We start from the raw sequence: 18,648 nt of genomic DNA, 5'->3' as shown, positions 1-18,648 counted from the left end.
GGACAGTCAAAGTCTCGGGGACGAGCCCCTTAGGGAGAGGCGGAGTCCAGGTTGGGAACCAGTGCATTACATGGAACAACACGATCGACTGTCGTGCCTGATGTGTACTGATCATTTCCTAACGTCCTACGTCTTCCAGGTCGAGCTATAATCGAGCCGTTATCGTGCAGTCTGACCTCAGCATTTGTCAGGCAAGTCTTAAGCCCTCAAGTTTGTTACTCGAGTCAAGTCCCCGACCTCTGCTGCAGAGAATCTGGCTTCATTTGATATCAGTGCTTTGCTTACATATAAGAAAACCGAATTTTTCAATGGCATAAGGAAAGTTTAGATATAGGAACTTATTAATCACATTTTATACAGAATGACAACTCAAAGAGCTTTACAAAATGTATAATAGCACTGGCAATTTAACTAAAGGCGTGGCTGCATCGGATTAAAAGCCAAAAGAAATATTATCTGGAAACATTGATTCAAATCCACTCAACTCGACTCTGTGCAGTGATTTCACAGCTGCAGATATATAAGTGAGATAAGTTGATGAGATAGAAAAAGCAATTACAGACGAAGAAAAAAAAATTCTCCCAGTATGAGATCATGTTATTCCAGGCTTTGTTTGGTCTTTAATGGGTGGGGAGAAAAGTCCATTGAAACGCTGCAGGCTGCAGCAGTTGAAGAGCCTACGAGCGCCGAGTAAAGACGCTCATTTCCCATGTTCAACGGGACGGCTTAAGTGAAACCATGTGTTTTCAGAGCGGTGGTTGCATGCTAATTGCTGAAGTGGGGGCTCCAAGTGCAGCCCACCCTGCGTTACAAACATCTTACTGTGAGAAAACGGGGCTGCTGAGCTCACTGGATTCAACCTTCAAGACATTTAAAGATGATCTCACACAGCGGATGTCAAAACGGGCTGGAAGACATATTTAAAAGGATGCAGGGCGGCTTTGTGTGCTTTCTACCGTTCTTGGGTTCCTGATGAAGATCTTGGAGCGGCCGTAGGAGAACTCATCTGTAGGGACCTGGAGGTCGGCCATCAGCACCTCCACTCCTTCTCTATGGGAGGACAGAAGGGTCACACAGGTCATTCAAAGCGTACGTGACGCTTCACAACAGTATAGAAACAGTGTAAAGATTTTAGACACATGAGAACAGCATCGATGATGGAAACAGTGAGAAAGAATAATTTAAGGAGAACAAAACAAATCCAGACAAACATGTGGAGGAAGGAAATAAAGAAACCACACAAAGCACCGAGGGACGGCTGAACAACAAGGTACCAACGTGTGGGTCGAGCAGATAGGAATCAGTGCTTCTACCAGCACAGAGGATGAAACATGCAAGTCTGGCTGATGTGCAACAGAGGAGGGAGCGATAAGGGCGAAATGTCTCAACATGTTGTGAGCTGACAGGGGAACAGTTTGTTTCTGCTCGGGGCTCGACGCTGGTATGTGACAAGACGGCTCAGAGTCTGAGAGGACATTCAGAGGGGTTTCATGTGCAAATACCTACAATAATGAGGTTGGATAATAGTCACAAAGCATCATCCCACAACATGACATTACAACATTTTCAAATAAAAGATAAAATCTTCACAATTTATAATAACCATCATTAATAAATGGTAAATGAATTAAACTTAACAGTTATTCTACTGTAAACAGGCAAAATTAAGTTTACACACGATTTATATTGTAAAACATCTTAAACAACAGTTGCAACCTTATAACAGTATTTATTACCCTTTTATGAAGAATTATAAACATTTCCTGTAATTAAATATTGAATGTGCTCGTCTATGTTGAAAAAGAAACTGAAGATGTTTAAACTTGGAACTGTAAAATACATAGAAAGTCAGATCTTAAGTTAGAAAAACGCCGACAATTGTTGTAGATCAGTTAGCTAGTTAGCTTATGTTTTGCTAACATTAGATGTAACTAGCTACGTATCGATTAATAAACATTAGCTAGCATGTTGCTCTGCAGCAAAACACTAGCTGGTGTTGAGGTTTCTTTCTGGAGATAATTCATATTGCCGTGGCACGTAAGTTTCATGTCAGAGTGACAGAACAGCTGGCTTATTCAGGGGCCTTGTGGGAAACCGTGAGCTCCACCGCGTGAGAAGACACCATTCGGACTGGTGAAGTGCATCGCGGCCTCGCTCTGTTTGAAAGGAGAGTCACCCAGAAGAAGACTGTGGAAGTGCTCACCTCACCAGGGAGTTATCTGTATTTGAGTTAATGTCTTTGTTTAACAAAACTGAACGGACCGCTAAATTAGAGGCAGCGCGGGGAAGGCGACCCACACGTCCAGCGCGAGATCTACAGCGGGATCTCAGGATCAAGCTGGTCCAAATAGCAGCGCCACTGAGTGGTGCAACAGATGGTTCAGACTCTGCGGGTCAACACCAGACCTGGGAGAGCGAGTCACAGAGAACCAAGGTAGGCTGAGCACACACACACACACACACACACACACACACACACACACACACACACACACACACACACACACACACACACACACACACACAGAGTGGCAGTTAGCCCCGGCTAATGTTAGCTTTCTCGCTAATGGATATTATGTCCTCCATATCGCATCGAAGAAACAGTGAGGTACTAACTACCATTTTCAGAGTGGGATGTGGCTGTGACTCTAGTTTATCTAGCCTACATCAATTGTTAGCTAGCAATGTCTTTTAATCACCACCTCCACAATTCGGTTTTCGTTTTAACATAAAGAATCCCAGCACAAAGCATATCTAAGTAAACGAAAGAGGAAGGAGAAAGTTGAAATAACTATTAACTTAAGTTTAATTAACTATTAATTTTCCATTTATTGGTGATGGTTATTATAAAGAGTTACAGATACAGGCCCTACACATGTCAGTATGTTGAGTAAACTGTTGTTAAGTTTCCCCTTTTGAACCTTTGTTTATCCAGGGAAAGTCCTTTCAGTCCTTTAGCAGCAGCTGTAACCTGCTTTACATTCCAGAGCTCCAGCTCACAGTCACACCTGGGAGGTGACCACTGCGACTACAGTCTATTAGTGCTGGTCACAGTCACTCCACTGGGAGCAGTGTGAGGTTCACTGCTTTAGTTAAAGACACCTGAGAGCATTTCTCACCTTCCACACTCACACTTTCCCACAAAACCCTCAGAGGGATTTGTTTTGGCAACCTTCCAGCAAGCCAAACTTCATCTCTTCCCCTCCACCTGCCCCACAATTAGCCACCGCTTCGCAACAAACACGACCATTACCTGGCGGGCCCCCTCCAATGGGGCCAGGTCCGTTTGCAGAGCATTTTGTAGCGCTCCAGGCAGGGCTCGTAGGCCTGCCGGAAGGCGTAGCCCGCTCTCCTCACACGGACGTTCTCCATCAGGCCCAGGTAGCGCACCTGATGGCAGACCAGAGACTCGGTGAAGATGTGGGACGCCTTCTTGTCATTGGGCTTGATGCACCTGGGAAGGAAGAAGAGAGGGTTTTCACACCTAATTCATTTTGTAAGAAAAAAAAAAACATCTAAATTCTCTGATTCCAGCTTCTGAAATGTGATTATTTTCTGGTTTCTTTACTCCTCTATAACAGTAATTTGAACATATTTGTATCGTGGACAAAACAAGATGTCATCTTGGGTTTTGGGAAACGCTGATCAACATTTTTCTTTCATTGAGAAAATGTTTAATTGCCTGTGAAAAGAGAAGTTACAGCCTGAGAGTCTGTTTGTTCCATTTCAATTCACAATCTCTGCACAGCTGCAGCTAAAGATTAGGCTGCACTTATAATTTTAGTATGACACTATTTGTATAATTAGATTCCAGCGATGGCTCATAACTCAGAGCGTTAAGTCCAAAAGTCAAAATTAATTGACAAAAAAGATTGCTGTAATCATTTCCAAAATTCACAACATGTTAAAATCTAACAAAATATTCTGCTTCAGTCCATATTTGTTGGTGCTTACTGAAAAAACTGTTTGTTCTCCTGTTAATTACATTTCTGTTAATGAAAGTGATGAGTTATATTCATTAAAGAAAGCTGATTTAATTAAAAAGAAGACTAGAGAATTTTTTTATTTTTGTTTAAGGATGATGACATAAAGCGTGACAGCAGACACTCAAAGCTTCATTTAAAAGCCACAATAAACGCTTTGAAAGTGACAGTCAGTAAAAAATTAAATCTATTGATTACAGATGGCTGGACAAATATCAGAGACTGTAAACTTCACACACTCCCAGCATCCTGAACTGGCAGAGTAAGAACTAACTGATACACTGTCTGTAAGAATGATGGGACTTTACCGGATGTAGTTCGGGTTCTTGGTCTGCAGGTTCCTCATCAGCGTCCCCACTGATGCCTTGAACTGGAATCCAGCGGTCGGGGGTCTCTTCAGGTTGACTTTGGCTGGGTTGCCTTCAGGGAACAGCTGTTTGATGAGGCTGTGGGTGGCCTTGTACATGGCCTGCGACAGGTCGCGGTACAACAGGTCGTTGTTCTTGTCCACAAAGCCCTCGGTGCGGTACAGAACCTTGATGTCGACGGGAGGAACAGGAATCACTAACATGTATTTTCTTTTCATCACGCAAAGAAGCAAAGCTGAAAAAATAATATCATAAACTCTTTGTACAGACACAGGCTCTTGTCCTGTACCTTGCCGGCGTAGTGTTGGATGCGGAAGCAGCTGTGCGGCAGACTGTGGTCGTTGAGGAACTTTGAATTCTTGCTGAGACGACTCTCAAAGTGCTGGTGCTCGGCGCAGATGGTGTTCAGTTTGTCCAGGAAGGTCTCGTCGGTGACCGTCCCTGGCCTCAGGCACTCCTCGTCCAACATGGCTAAGATGCCGTTTTGGTTCTGGAAATAGCAAAATATTTGACAATACACTTGAGAAAAGCTGGTCAGAATGGTATCCCTAACAGTTAAAACCTTGCAGGTCAGGTTAATATCATTCTCCATGACCTGAAAAACACTTAAACTGCAACAAAAGCAATCAGACTCGAATGTGAATTGACAGAGAACTGGTTTGTGTGGTGGAGAACTGGGAGACTTGACTCACATTCTCAATGAGGTCGCAGATAATGGCATTGTTGAAATATTCAATGTTGGTCCACTCGATGCCCTGGAACAAAAGAAATGAAGGTCAAAGGAGCAACAGCTTTTTAAGTCTTTCGCCAGAGTTAATAAGACATCTTTTCCACGGCGGCTCGACTCTCACGGAATCGAGTGGTTGATGAAATGACACTCTTGAAGCCGCCCGGGTTTTGACACAGAGCACCTGGTCAAGTACCTGAAGGAAAGGCAGTCACAGTCAATCAGTGCTGCTCTCCCAGCCGCCTTCACCAAGTGCTGCAGACTTCAAGGTGGACTTTATTAGACAGGATGCTGCTTTATTCAATGCAATTCATTTATTAAAGATTCAAGATTTACTTTATTGCCCTGCATTGTGGGCTTCAACCTGCGCTGTGTCTATAAAAACCACAGGAAAGACAGTTACAGGTAAAGACATACGCTGATGTCCAGAGGATAAAAACCATACAGACAGGTTCTACACAAGTGGAAAATAGTTAATCAATAACAAATAAACAATAAACCTCTGTTGGTTTCATAGCGGTTTATCCTTATTTCATGTGCAACCATTTAAAATTCTTATTCACGTTGTAATAAAAGAGTATTTTCCTGCATATACTTCCTCTAAGTTTGGGACATTTTTTTCTTGTTGTATATAATGACAAGATTTTCTCCAGTGCTGCAAAATTAATCAAATTTTCATCGAAATCTGGCTATGGCTTTCTGCAATTTTCAAATCACCGGAGGTGCAATATTTGTTAAAGGCAAAATGTGTGTCAAAAAATTAAGATGTTAAAAAAAACAAAACAAAACACACCATCATTCATTAATTTTTTGACACATTTTACCATAATCAAATATTGCACCTCCTGCAATTTTAAAATTGTGGAAAGCCACATTGTGATTTCTACAAAATTTTGATTAATTGTGGAGCCCTACCCCAAAAAAGCCAGTTTGAGTTTGAGGTCCCTGATCTCAACACTTTGATCTCAGCAGCACTTAACATTTACAAGGCAAACTTTAATGAGAATAATAATATTCTGGAAAAAACACTGAATGGGCTGGACCCTTTACTTCAGCCTCAATTATTAACTGGAGTGCAGCTCTTAGAAATGATTAAAATCAGTCTAAATGTCAGTTCATCGTTCTTCATAGTCGTTTTTGTCCTTGGAGGGTTGATGTTATGTTCACCTCAGTTTTTTTCTCAGTAAGGATGGAGCAAAGAGCCTTTCTGCAGAGAAGGAAAACATTCCCATCTAAGCCCCTAAAAAAGGTCACCGTTACTTAAAAAAAGGACTCCGCCGATATCTAATTCACAGCTCCTAATGTGTGGAGAGCAGAGCTCCTGTTGATGTAAGCGTTGTGACAGATATTTTGAGGGGGAGGGTGTAAAGAGGGTGTGGCTTCAACTGACGGGTGACTGGCCACATTCCTGATTGGTGGTCCTCCCTCCTCTCTCCAGTGCTGTGGTATTTTCCCATGCAGCATTCTGGACAGATGCCAGCAGAGGAATATCATTGGTGGTGGTGTTAGTAGGGAAGCGGTGTGGGGGTCACCACTGCAGCACTCACATACATAGAGCTTTGAAAACAAACAGAGCTTAAAGGCCCACGAAGGGGAGTGTTTACTCTCGCTGGAGTGAAGGATCACTTCCGTCCCCGAGACTCCACAGAGAGGAGACGGGGGGGACGTGATAGACGACAGAGACGGGATAGGAGGCATAAATGAGGTAGAAATGCGTTTTGGTCGAGGGCAAGAATGTAGGTTTTCTCTGAAATAGTAGGAGAGGTTAAACAGATGAGTGACATGGCCAGGTTGGGATCACGCTGCAGGGGCCCCGCGATGATTAACTGCCAACACAACAAACTGAGGGTCGACATGTTGAATGATGCAGATGTACAGTTGCAGGTGAGAGAGTGTTTGCAGGGCTACAGGATGGGCGTCATGGGTAATTTATCCAAGTGTCCACTTCTGGTCTATTCAGGAGTGCAAGGATTAACGTGTGCTTGACTCTGCATGGCAGGGATTTGCATCTCCATTACAACAGGGCTAAACACTTGAAGGTGTGCCATGTCACCGAGGACGAGCTTAGCAGGAGTCGAGGGAATGTAAAATGGCAAATAAACATTTCATTTCCTATAAATTCTTCACAATAAAAGTGCTCCATTATTATCCCCACCAGGCGTAGCTGAGAGGGGATTATGCAGTCACAAATATTATTTTCAGGTCATGCTATTCTTGTGAACGCCAAATCTTAAGAATGCCTTAGGGGAATTTCTTCAAACTTGGCACAAATGTCCAAAGATGATCTGATAAGAATGGTGGCCACAGATCAAGGTCACAGTGATCTCAATGAACAAGCCATTTAAAACTTAATATTTCCAATCAAATCAAATCTTTTTTCAGTCAAGAACAAAGTATGTGGGGGTCATGTTAATGTTGGAGGAACTTTGCAAACTTTGCTGGTTGCATCTGTCTGTCGTGGTGGCATTGCAGTAGGTGCTTCACCGTCTGTGGCCTGGCAGGGATCTGCACTCTACCGAGTGACCTCTTCTAGTTTTGTTATTTAAACACTTTCACTATGAAGTAGCCAAATCAGGTAAATGTTTCAGAAACCTGAATGTAACAGCGACGCATCAGAGAAACTTCAAACCACAGAGATTCAGTTAGAAGCTACAAAAGTACTGAGAGCTAAGCTGTGGGTGGGGTTGAGGGATCGTTACGGGTTGGTGCGTGCACACAAACGTACCTCTCTGACGTACTCTTCCTGCTCCTCGCGCAGGGTCAGCTCGATGAAGATCTGCTGCAGCTTCTCGTTGCAGTAGTTGATGATGAACTGCTCGAAGCTGTTGTCCTATAGGAGCAGCGACAAGAGGAAACGACAATCAACACCAGCTGAATCATGAAGAAGCCTGTAAACTCATTGTTATTCTATGTCATTATCAGTGGACTGGCTGTATTTTACTGTAAAGGAACTTGTTCCGTCCCTGAGTTTGGTTCTTGTCACTCCAGCTGTTCTTCACAAACCACTATGGTTAAGAAATGCTTCATCGTTGTTGTTCCTCACGCTGACATTTCCTGCTTCATTTTCTAATTCCTCAAGCTCATTTAAGCACCGACTGCATTCTTTCCTCTCTGCAAACATTCGTAAGTATGGTCACCTCTTTGCCAACTTTTGCCATTTCCAGCAATTTCCTGCAACCTTTTATCAAAGAGGATGATTTTAACAATGCAAACTAATGAGGAGAGCTCACCGTGTTGTTTAGACACATTTTTCTAGACCAAAGAAGGTTCCTGGAATTTAGATTTAACATCAGATCTGGAGCAGGAATAAACCTAGATCTAAGAATTACGTCCAAACATCTTTAAAAACAAGCAGACTATTTAAACCGGGCATGTAGTGTCTGAAGCATCCAGTTAACGGGAAAATTTGGCATTTTTCATATGGATGTCCAACATGACAAACTGGCTGTCTGGAAATTGGGTAAATGCCAATCAAAGCAATAAATTCCTCAGTGTGTACTATACTGACCAAGAAAGCTCAGTTCTCTTCTGCTTGCAGAGCTGTGTCCGCAGTTCCTGTACGTACCAGGATGCGTTGCACATGAGCGTCTGACACCCACGCCCATGTTGCTGTGCATCACCACCCTAGCCTATAGCTATTACTCTGTTGGCCAACACATAGCATAAGGTGACAAAAATACTTATCTAGCATGCACCATGGCTGCCGAGAGAGAGAGGGACTAGAAATCTGAGCTGAAACAGCCTGTAGGTCTTCCTCATCTGGACAATATGTACATTTTAACACTTGAGTTCTCTCACAATATCTAAACAATAACAAAAAGTGCAGATTTGATCATGTGATGAGGTGGCGTGGGATCTTGAGAGTTGTTATGAAACTATCTGACATGACTCAGAAAGAAATCATATTCAAGAATGAGGCAATATTAAAGTTTTATTCACGCTGAATTTGGTCACGTTCGCTCCCTGATGTATCCGACTTTTCCTGTGTTTCCCCTCTCAAGTTACAGCAATTAACTAACAACACCTAGTATGAAAAGGTACCTTGATCAAATTACTGACTTCTCTGTGTCTGAGCATTTCTGGAAACATCTGGGATAATGTAAGTGCAGAACTCAACAAAATATATAACATGTTTAACATTTTTGGACATTTTAATCTGCAGCAGGAGAACTTGGCTTTCTCAGTCAACATAGCGCACAATGGCAAAGTTAGTGCTTAAATTTACCACTGATACTAAACTGGATATTCACATGAAAAGTGAAGATTTTTCCCTTTAAAATAAAACCTTGATCTCATCTGCCTGCATGCAGCGACATCTGCTATAATGTAGGCAATAATCAGCTTGAACAAACTGTAACCTGCAGCTCACTCCTCCTCCTCCTCCTCTTCAACTCCCTGCCTCACCACTTTGATAACCATCCCTGAACAAACTTTATCAATCTGCAGAGTGAACAACTGATACCAATAAATCTGAGTGAGCCCTTATCAGAACAAGTTCCTGTAAACTGTCATAGACAGCATTTCTCAATTATTATTGTCGTCAATTATGACCACTGAGTTGTGAGTCATTCTTTCTTGGCAGATGGCCTCATTGTGCGCCGGGTTAGCTTAACATTCATTTGTTGAGGACACAACAGAGGTTAGAGCGGCGTGTTTAGTCTCAGAGCTCGGAGTGAAGGACGCGGCAAGGTTTCTCAGTGACCAGGAAACAGCACACACAGCCAGGAGATCAGTTATTAATGTTAAAGACTGTTTCTTTTTACTGAGAAACCAAAAGGTCGTCTTCACCCCTGACACACACACACACACACACACACGCACACACCCACACACACCCCCATGTGGCAGCAGACACCAGACTGAAATATGACAGACTTGTCCTGTAACGCTAAAATATTTCAGCTGCAGTTGTGCCGTTTTATGACAAGAGGTGTATAGCAGCTTGAGGAAGTCACCATCTTACAAGTTAAAATTAATCAAATTTAAAGATCTCACTTCTTCCTCTTCACTTCTTTAAAGTTAGGGGAACGTCCTTGTGTTTAATATTAAATGTTAAAAGTTAAAAATTAACAATATTTCCAGAGGAAATTCTACTAAGTTCTGTTAAATCTTTCCTGCACATTATGGAAGACGTTGGCCTTCATGAAATGACGCTTATCTTGTCACAATAAATTGACATCTGTACTTATCTTAATATAATTAGTTTGTTAAATTACCAACAGAGCATCATCCTAATTTGTATCTGATAAAAGGGATAGTTCAACATTTTGGGTGATACAGTTATTTGCTTTCTTTCAGAGAGTTAGCTTCTCTGACAAACAGAAGGTAAAGTGTCTCACAACTATCAGGTTAATGGTCTCACTTCTTTCCCTAAGTTAGGGGAAAGTCCTTGTGTTTGATATTAAATATTAAAAGATAAAAATCAACAATATATCCAGGAAATGTAATTAAGCAGTTAACTAGCTAGTGGTTTGCTAACATTAGTTATCAGATATAACTGACTAGCTAGCTAACAGATTAGGAAACTAAGGACATTGAACACAGCAGCAACACACTCGGTTGCACATTTACAGGTGCACCTGCTAAATGTCCTGCTGTGTCATACAACAGCCCTGCAATAAATCTGTTTTTCTAAAACAGTATTTAGTCAACCGTGGTTGATATAAATGGGGTGGAAAAGACGATTAAACGTGAATCACACCTCTCTGAATGCTGAGCATTAGACAGTAACCTTCATGAATGTACGGTTTGCTTGCAAAGCTGTTGCATTTCACACTGCATTACCTCTAGCTAGGTGTACCTAATAAACTGGCAGCTGATTGTTAAAATCATGATTTAAATGATGCAAAGGCGTCTTTAGCATCTTTTCAGCCGTGTGGTCGTGCTGCACACCGGGAACCCTGAATCGTCTTTAATGGTGATGAGCTGAATTAAAGTCGAAGGTGGTTTAGATCACAGCATGCACACTGGCACAGCAAACCGGCCGGTGCAGGTCTTACTTACTCCATCCTGGTGACCCAGACACAACACAACAGGCAGAGGAGAGGAAGGTACTTGACAGTGAGTGGGGGTGGTGAACAAGCAGGGATATGAAAAAGACATGAGCATGGTGTATGGGGGGGATGAAGGGATGAGGGCATCAAGCAACAAGGCAAGGACATCTATCAGTCTGCATTTAGTCGATACACTGCACTCAGACTCTGACATGCATGTGTTTGCATGCACATATAGTTCTTATTTATATGCACTTAAATGCTCAAATGGCTGATGTCTATGTAATTAAAGGAGAAATATGGGAATCTGTAGAGTTCAAAAATGACGACTGCACTCTAAATAGTTAATTGGAGCCATTCATGGTATATTAAATATTGAAACCTTTTTAAAACAAGCTGTGGTTTCCCTGCAGGAGGAATGCAACATAAATGTCTACAGTTATGCTGATGACACACAACTGTACATCACAATGTCTCCTGATGACTCAGGGTCAATCGATGCCCTTTTTAAATGTATTTTAGACATAAAATCGTAGATTGAACTTTCTACAGCTTGATTATTGGTCCAGAAGCTCAGAGAGAGAAGTTCAATCCAAATCTGCAAACGCTGGCACCATCTGAGTTTTTAATTTATTAACTGAATTTTGAATTTATTTCCCTTTTCAGTTTTAATTTTCATGCTGCCTCTGGTGTTTCCTCAGTTCCTGTTTTAACGAGCGATGTTCTTATTTTAGTCCTTTATTTACTTAGATTGCACAATCCCTGCAGCCTCAAATAGGCCGCAGGGATTGTGCAATAGTTTCATGTAGTTTTTATCACAGGGTATGTGTAATATGTGCTATGTGCTATGTATGTGCAATATCTTGTAATGTGTGATGTGGATTATGTGCAATTTATTATGTAGGTTGTTTTATCGCAACTGTGGAGGCATTCTTGTGTGCAGCATTTGAATCAACGACAAATTTCCGTACAAGGACAATAAAGTATATCGTATTGTACAAAGTCAGTGTGTGGGTGGATGTGGGTCTGAACGATTGTTTAATTTAAGTTTGATAAAGTCCTCCACTGTAAGCCGATCAGCTGTTTATGTCTGTCAGTAGTCTGACGGTGTGAAGTTCAGCCCGTTATCCTGAAAACAAAAACTCACTGCTCTAAAAATACACACTTCAGTTCAGTGACTGTCTGCCAGACTCCATTAACATTTTGCTGAATTTAGCCATTATAATCATCTCTCCTTCTAAAAAGATTATTGATGATTTCTTACAACTCACTCTGTGAACATTCAGCATAGTTTGAACTTTAATAACGGTGAAATGGGCAGATAAAATGACACATCAGGGTCATTATATTATTCAATAACTGTATTACATATTTCTCCTTTAAAATACAACCCATACCTGTATGATATAATGCTGCTGAGGTATGAAGACATCCTGTTTACTCTGTGATATCTCTGACAGTGTTAACATAACATGCATATGATGTGTTAAAAATGAGTGTTTACTGTGTATTGAGCAGTTCCTTAATGTTGTAGCCATTTTTCTACTGTGAAATGCTGTGATTTAGTGTTGAAATCACATTGGCAATAAAAAAAAAAACATAATTTCACCCCAGGGAGCAATAAAGCTGAACTAATCTGATCTGACCGTGGTTTTATCAGCCGTTAGTTACTGTTGATAAGCTCCTCGCAGGTACCAAAACATGCATGCAAACAGCCTGGGGCAAAATCCTTTTAAATGCAATAAAATGTTTGGTCGGTCGGATTCTGTCCTTGTAGCTTATCAGAATGAAGAGTTTGATCGGCCATTTGTCTTACCTCAAATATCTCAAACCCATAGATGTCCAGAACGCCCATGACCTTGTGGCGAGTTTTAGTTTGTGCCTGCAGGGAGACAATATTTCCAATATCAGAGATGCACTTTGCAGATGCTGCACTGCCAGTCTGAAAACAGTTAAATTAACTGAAATAAATTCAAAAATATATTCTGGATATGACTCACTTTAATGCTTTCGTTGATCCTGGTAACCAGCCAGCTAAACAGACGACTGTAGAGGTTTTTGGCAAGGGCGTCTCGGGCATAGTAGGCCTGTAAATAAACACATATTACTGCTTCATGAATTCATTTCTGCATCTGTCCTTGGAAAAAAAAAATCCTAAAAACTAAAACTTGAGTTTCCAACAAGTCAAATATGCAGAAAAAGAAAAACATCCTTCACAAACAAACACAGGATTTAAGATTCAGGGACGTCGCCAACGACAACATTATTCTGAGGTCGAGTTCATCTATTGCTATTCTCTAATGTTTCTAGTGTAAAATGACATCATTTCTCCTGCACACTGTCTAATTTGCAATATATCATTTATTTATGATGTTTTGGTACTAGACCTTCATCAGGCCTTTTTTTTCCAAAATGTGACCTTTAGTTTCCAATTTACACTCTGTATTCTCCCAGGATGCATTGCTCATTTTAGGGTAGAAATCTAACAACCCTACTCAACTCAAAAATCTCGTCAGTCTGATTAATTCTGTAAAAGGAGTTTGTTAAAATGCAACATGTGGAAAAATGACCAAAAATGACCACGGAATTCAAGATGGCCGACTTCCTGTTTAGTTTAGGCGATGGGTGCAGGAGACTTTTTTGTTCCTCTGGGCATGATGCATGCGTGTTCCGATTTTTGTGCAAGTTGGTGAAACGTGCAGCATAGTTAGAGGGCGTGGCCAAGCCATTTTGCCCTGCCCATCGATGAAAGCCATGTCACATGTACATTTACACTGCGACTGATGCGTATGCCAAAACTGGCGTTTTCAAGCATGTTAAAGCCCCAAAATGGTGATTTAATTGTAGGAAAAATAATAATAATTCCTTCAGTTTTAATATGGTCCTCTCACTCACTGAGGTCGGTGCTCGGGTTTGTTTATGTAGGTCATACAGACGCATCAGTATTAAAGTGACACTCTGTCATAACCAGTAGTAGCTTTAATTCTCTGGACCATTTCCTGCTTTCTGACACAGGGGATGAATGTTTGCAGCATGTATGTTTCATGAAGAGTCTGGGTGAACTCGCTAACCCCTGGAATATGACCTACATTTGAATCTCCAGGAGGAGGGTGGCTTATCTATAATGGAGAAGTTTTCATGTAGCATTGAGATGGATGAGAGTCGGCAGCCAGAAGAGCAAGTCAGGGGGAAGAAATGGCCCTTTATCTCGTTCTGCACTGCCAGTGTGAGCGGTGCTCATGTCAATACAAGTAGGACAGATATGTGTTGGTAAAACTGGTGCAGGACAGATTACAGCAGTAATGTCCCCTCTGACCTGAGCCACGTTCAGGGTGGTGGACACTTTCTCCAGCTTGGCCTCCACTGTGCGGTAGCTGAACGCTCTCTCCAGCACCGACTGTTCGATCCCCAGCAGCTCACACATCTCCTTCAGATCTGCACACACACAAAAACACTGACGATAAACAAACCACTTCTGCAGGGATCAAATGAAAAAGATGCAACCTCGAGATGATCAATCTAATTCTATATTTTACGGTGCAGCTTAAAATAAACAGGCAGATCAAATCAGCGTCGGTGACGAAAGACATTAAAGATTGAGATTTAGAAAGATTTAGATCAGCACCTGTACTTTCAACTAAAATTTCATATTCTCGATGGTGTTTCTGCAAATCATAAACCTCTTGTGATTTTATGCAACTAAACATCAAACAGACTCAGTTTATTATCTTCTTTTATCTGAATGATTTTAATTAAAGCTACTGCGAGGAACTTTCAGTTTTTGTTGATTCTGGAGGTCCCTCTGGACAAAAACTGTATTATTTCCACTGTCAACATAACATAACAGTCAGTTTATTACTGTGAATCTTATGGCAGATTCTGTGATATAAGCATATATCATATAATTCATATTTTATATTCTTATATATTTTATTCAATTTGTATTCTATTTTGTATTTCCTCATATGGCTCTGATGATAAACTGATAGAAATGGAAGACTGTAAGAAGAAGTAATCTTGAAAAATAAAGCTTTTATGCAATATGATCGGTCGTATTTGAAAAAATGTGCATGTTCATTTTCTCTGAAAGTGCCACTGAGATGGATCACACCTCTGTCATGGAGAGAACTATGTAAATGCATTATTTGCCTAAAGAGAACAGCTGTAGGAGTGATAACAAACAGCTTTTGTTACGCAAATCATAAAATACAAATATGTATTTGGTGAGCAGCCAACAGGGGGCAGCGGCTCAACATCAGGTTGGTATGTAAAAGTTTGTATGTAAAAAATATTCACGAGAACAAATGAATGTGAATTATCAGCATGTCTGATATTTATCTGATCATGATGGTTCCTGTGTCACATCCTGCTGCTGAGTCATGGAAAAATTAAGGGGGGGATATTTTCTTTCTCTGTCTTCTGTCTTACTCACCATTTTTGTCTTTGATGCGGCTCTCGTCGGTTCCGTTACAGCGCGACTCTGGCTTGAACTCGATGTTGCCGAGCTTCAGCACGGCGGCCACAAGCTCCAGCACCGACTGAACCTCGTCCTCCATGAAGCCCACGATCTGCATGGCATTCTGGGAGGGAAAGGAACGAGTCACAGATCAGCTCGTGTTGGTGAATCTTATCAAACAACATGGTGGCAAAAGGGAACTAAGCTATAAATGCGACAGGGTCTGTGACAGAGCAAACACACCAGTGCAGACTGACACAGTGTTACTGCAGCCTATCAGCAGCTCTGCAACTTGCATTGTCATAATGAATATGACAAATGAGGCTGTACATGTCTTCTGTAGTTTTTTATTTGTGCACACTGGAGTATCTAAATGAGAAAATAAGATTGAACAAGACAGAGCTGCACGAGTGAATAAGCAAAAGGGATCATCATGTCTTTTTAACCTTTAACTCAAGAGAACAGTCTCTGCAGACTGAGGGACTCCAGGCTAAACTCAGAGTGCATTTGAAAAGAGGACAAGAAAAGAGGAGAGGAAAAAAAAAACATATTGGCTCCATCCACCAATAAAAACCTGAAAATTACCCGATCAAACATTCAAATGTCTTGATCTGAATCTTAGGTGACATTCACACTGCAAGGCTTCTATTTTTAATTTTCTGGAGGCTTTTTGCCTTTATTTTCTAGGAGGGCAGCTGTAGATAGACAGGAAATGGGAGGGGGAGGTTCCAGGCTGCAAGTGAACCCACAACCCTGCAAGTCTAATGCTGCGTTTTTGAAATTTCCAACCTCAAAGCATTGCAGGTACACACTGCTGCAAGTAAGCAACAAACCTGAAAAGCTGATGTTTTTTGAGAAGTACACACTCAGCTGAACCCTGAACAGTGCAGCCTCCTCAGTAAGTAAAATGGACGCGGTAACAGACGCCATTTTAATTGTACACTTAAAAATATCGGCAACAAATTTTATTATATGATAATATCTGTTATTTCAGGTTTCCATGAATGCTGCCAGCGTTGTGTGACGTCAGACAGCTGCTTCCTCATGAACTCAGGGTTGATGGATCACACAGAGGATCTCTGACTTGCTCTACTCTACTTTTTCTAATAGGATGCAGGAAATTTTCAAGTTCCGAGTTTCCTGAGACACAACATTAGTCCAATTCACTGCTCAGATCTGATTTCCTTGTTTGGTTGTTCAGATTATAGTTTAAATATCAGATTCCAGTGTGAGCTGGTCATGGTCCTGCACGTGAACAAAGACTTCACACACAGTGCACTGCTGTACAAAACGAGACATGGAGGCAGTCAGCAGTTACGTTTTCATGTATAAGATGATGCACAGTGGACGCCAGCAAATCTGTGAGCAGAAGATTAACGAGGACGAGGAGAAAGAGACTCATTTTTACTGATGGCTTTTTGTGGAGCAAATGCTGCTACCTCTGTACAGAGACGAGTGTGGATGCAGAGTCAGAGCCAGATGTGGTGAACAGTGACATGAACTACTTTACAGAGGCAGATTCCATCCAAAACGTGAGGATGTCAGGTGCCACTTTTAGCTGCGTCTGTCAGCGCCTCTCTTACAGCGAGACACCTCAAGCGAGTGAGTGAATGATGGAAAAGTTGAATACTGAACAGTACTGATGTTTATTTAGATATTTATGTATTTCATTCTTATTCTTTATTTTTTCAGTGTTCCTTTCTACAATTGCTTAGCATAAGAACATAAATTATTAATGGTAACATTTTAAATAAAACATGATATTCTGAAATAAACAAAACTTCCTTCTGAATACATTTTCATGGTCATATTGGTGCAAAATCGGTGCACAACCCACACAGAAAAGGTCTACTTTTATTCGAGTTCAAACATTCACTACATCCACTGCTGTATCAATCAATAGATCAATTTTTCCCCTCTAAAACCAGTATTGGTCTCAAAAATCCCATATCAATCGGACACTAGTCTGAATGCAGCCTTACTCCATCATGCTGAGGACAAATTAAACTTAGTGCTGAGTCAGATAATTTAAATGTTAAACTAAACATTGAAGTCAAAGTTTAAGGGTAGAAAAGTGCGTCCATCTTTGGTTATATCACAGTCGAGGCCACATGCAGGGGGCTCATTGTTTAGAGGGAATGTCCTCTTGTGTTTCCGGTGGTGAGACGCAGCTGTATGGGGAATACTGTGAAAACTCAGTGTGAGAGGTGATGAGAAGCAGGATGTGAAACAGAAGCAAGGAAACAAAGTGAAGTAGGATGTGACAGAGCGGACTGCAGAGGCGTCCACAGTAGCTGAGCGGAGCCCCGCTGCAGCAGGACTGATAACAATAGAGCGTAGAAGACAAAGTCTCTCATACTGTAGACACAACATCATGTGCAGGATGAGAAGTGGGGGCTGTACATGCAGACAAGATCCTGCATGTGTGTGCATGAACTTATTAAAAAAAAGAAAAGGAAGCAGCTGTTTTTTCCCTGAAGAAACGCTGCTGTTACATGTTGTTAAACGCTCACATGGAATTTCCCAGGTTTAATCAATGCAAACCTCGTATTTCAGGTTTTAGCTCAGGTTCAGGTCAGAGTTCGCCTGGTTTCGTAACAGGTGGGAGGGAGTGTTGTGTGAAGTGTTTTTACGAGCGAGAAGACCGACTTTTATAACCAGCGCTGTTAGTTTTGTTGTGTTCAGGAGATAAGGAGGAATCAGACCGCCTCCTCCCCTCTGTTCAGGATTTAGATTAACTTGGCGTGATGCAACAAAGGAAAGTCGGAGCTGAATGCCGCTGGAGCGAAGCGCTGCCTGTGATGAGAGAGTTCTTGTTTGTTTTTTTTGTGAGAATCCTTTTGTGGTGCAGGAAACTGTCATCAGGACCGTTTTTGTTTTTTAGAAAAGTGAGATTATTTGTTACAGTCTCAGATGTTATTTGAGGTCACTGCATCACAGATTTAACACACTAGGATCACCAAGTAAACATTATTCATGTTTTTATATGTGTGAAGCACTTTATAATGCTGGTTTTGATAAGTGTATATAAAAATACATATTACTACTTATTTATTATTCTCATATAAACCAACCAGGTTCATTTTGATCCCAATATAAAATAATTCAAACTTCACTTTTA

The 18,648-nt window shown here is 41.3% G+C and overlaps 1 protein-coding gene across 1 annotated transcript in view; it reads right to left on the bottom strand.

Annotated features, from left to right (window-relative positions):
• myo1b (myosin IB) overlaps positions 1-18,648 on the bottom strand; it is a 95,859-nt gene that overhangs the window by 16,828 nt on the left and 60,383 nt on the right. The window contains exons 10-19 of the mRNA XM_084725522.1: positions 15,504-15,651; positions 14,388-14,506; positions 13,072-13,158; positions 12,888-12,953; positions 7,804-7,908; positions 5,044-5,106; positions 4,641-4,841; positions 4,292-4,518; positions 3,254-3,454; positions 957-1,050 (exon numbers count right to left, since the gene is read on the bottom strand). Coding sequence (XP_084581648.1) covers positions 957-1,050; positions 3,254-3,454; positions 4,292-4,518; positions 4,641-4,841; positions 5,044-5,106; positions 7,804-7,908; positions 12,888-12,953; positions 13,072-13,158; positions 14,388-14,506; positions 15,504-15,651 — 1,311 coding nt within the window. The remainder of the gene's footprint in view (positions 1-956; positions 1,051-3,253; positions 3,455-4,291; positions 4,519-4,640; positions 4,842-5,043; positions 5,107-7,803; positions 7,909-12,887; positions 12,954-13,071; positions 13,159-14,387; positions 14,507-15,503; positions 15,652-18,648) is intronic.

The sequence above is a fragment of the Lutjanus erythropterus genome, chromosome 8 (genome assembly GCF_056507025.1).
Source record: "Lutjanus erythropterus isolate fLutEry1 chromosome 8, fLutEry1.hap2, whole genome shotgun sequence".
NCBI classification, from domain to species: Eukaryota; Metazoa; Chordata; class Actinopteri; order Lutjaniformes; family Lutjanidae; genus Lutjanus; species Lutjanus erythropterus.
This window is presented reverse-complemented; position numbering and strand designations above follow the sequence as displayed.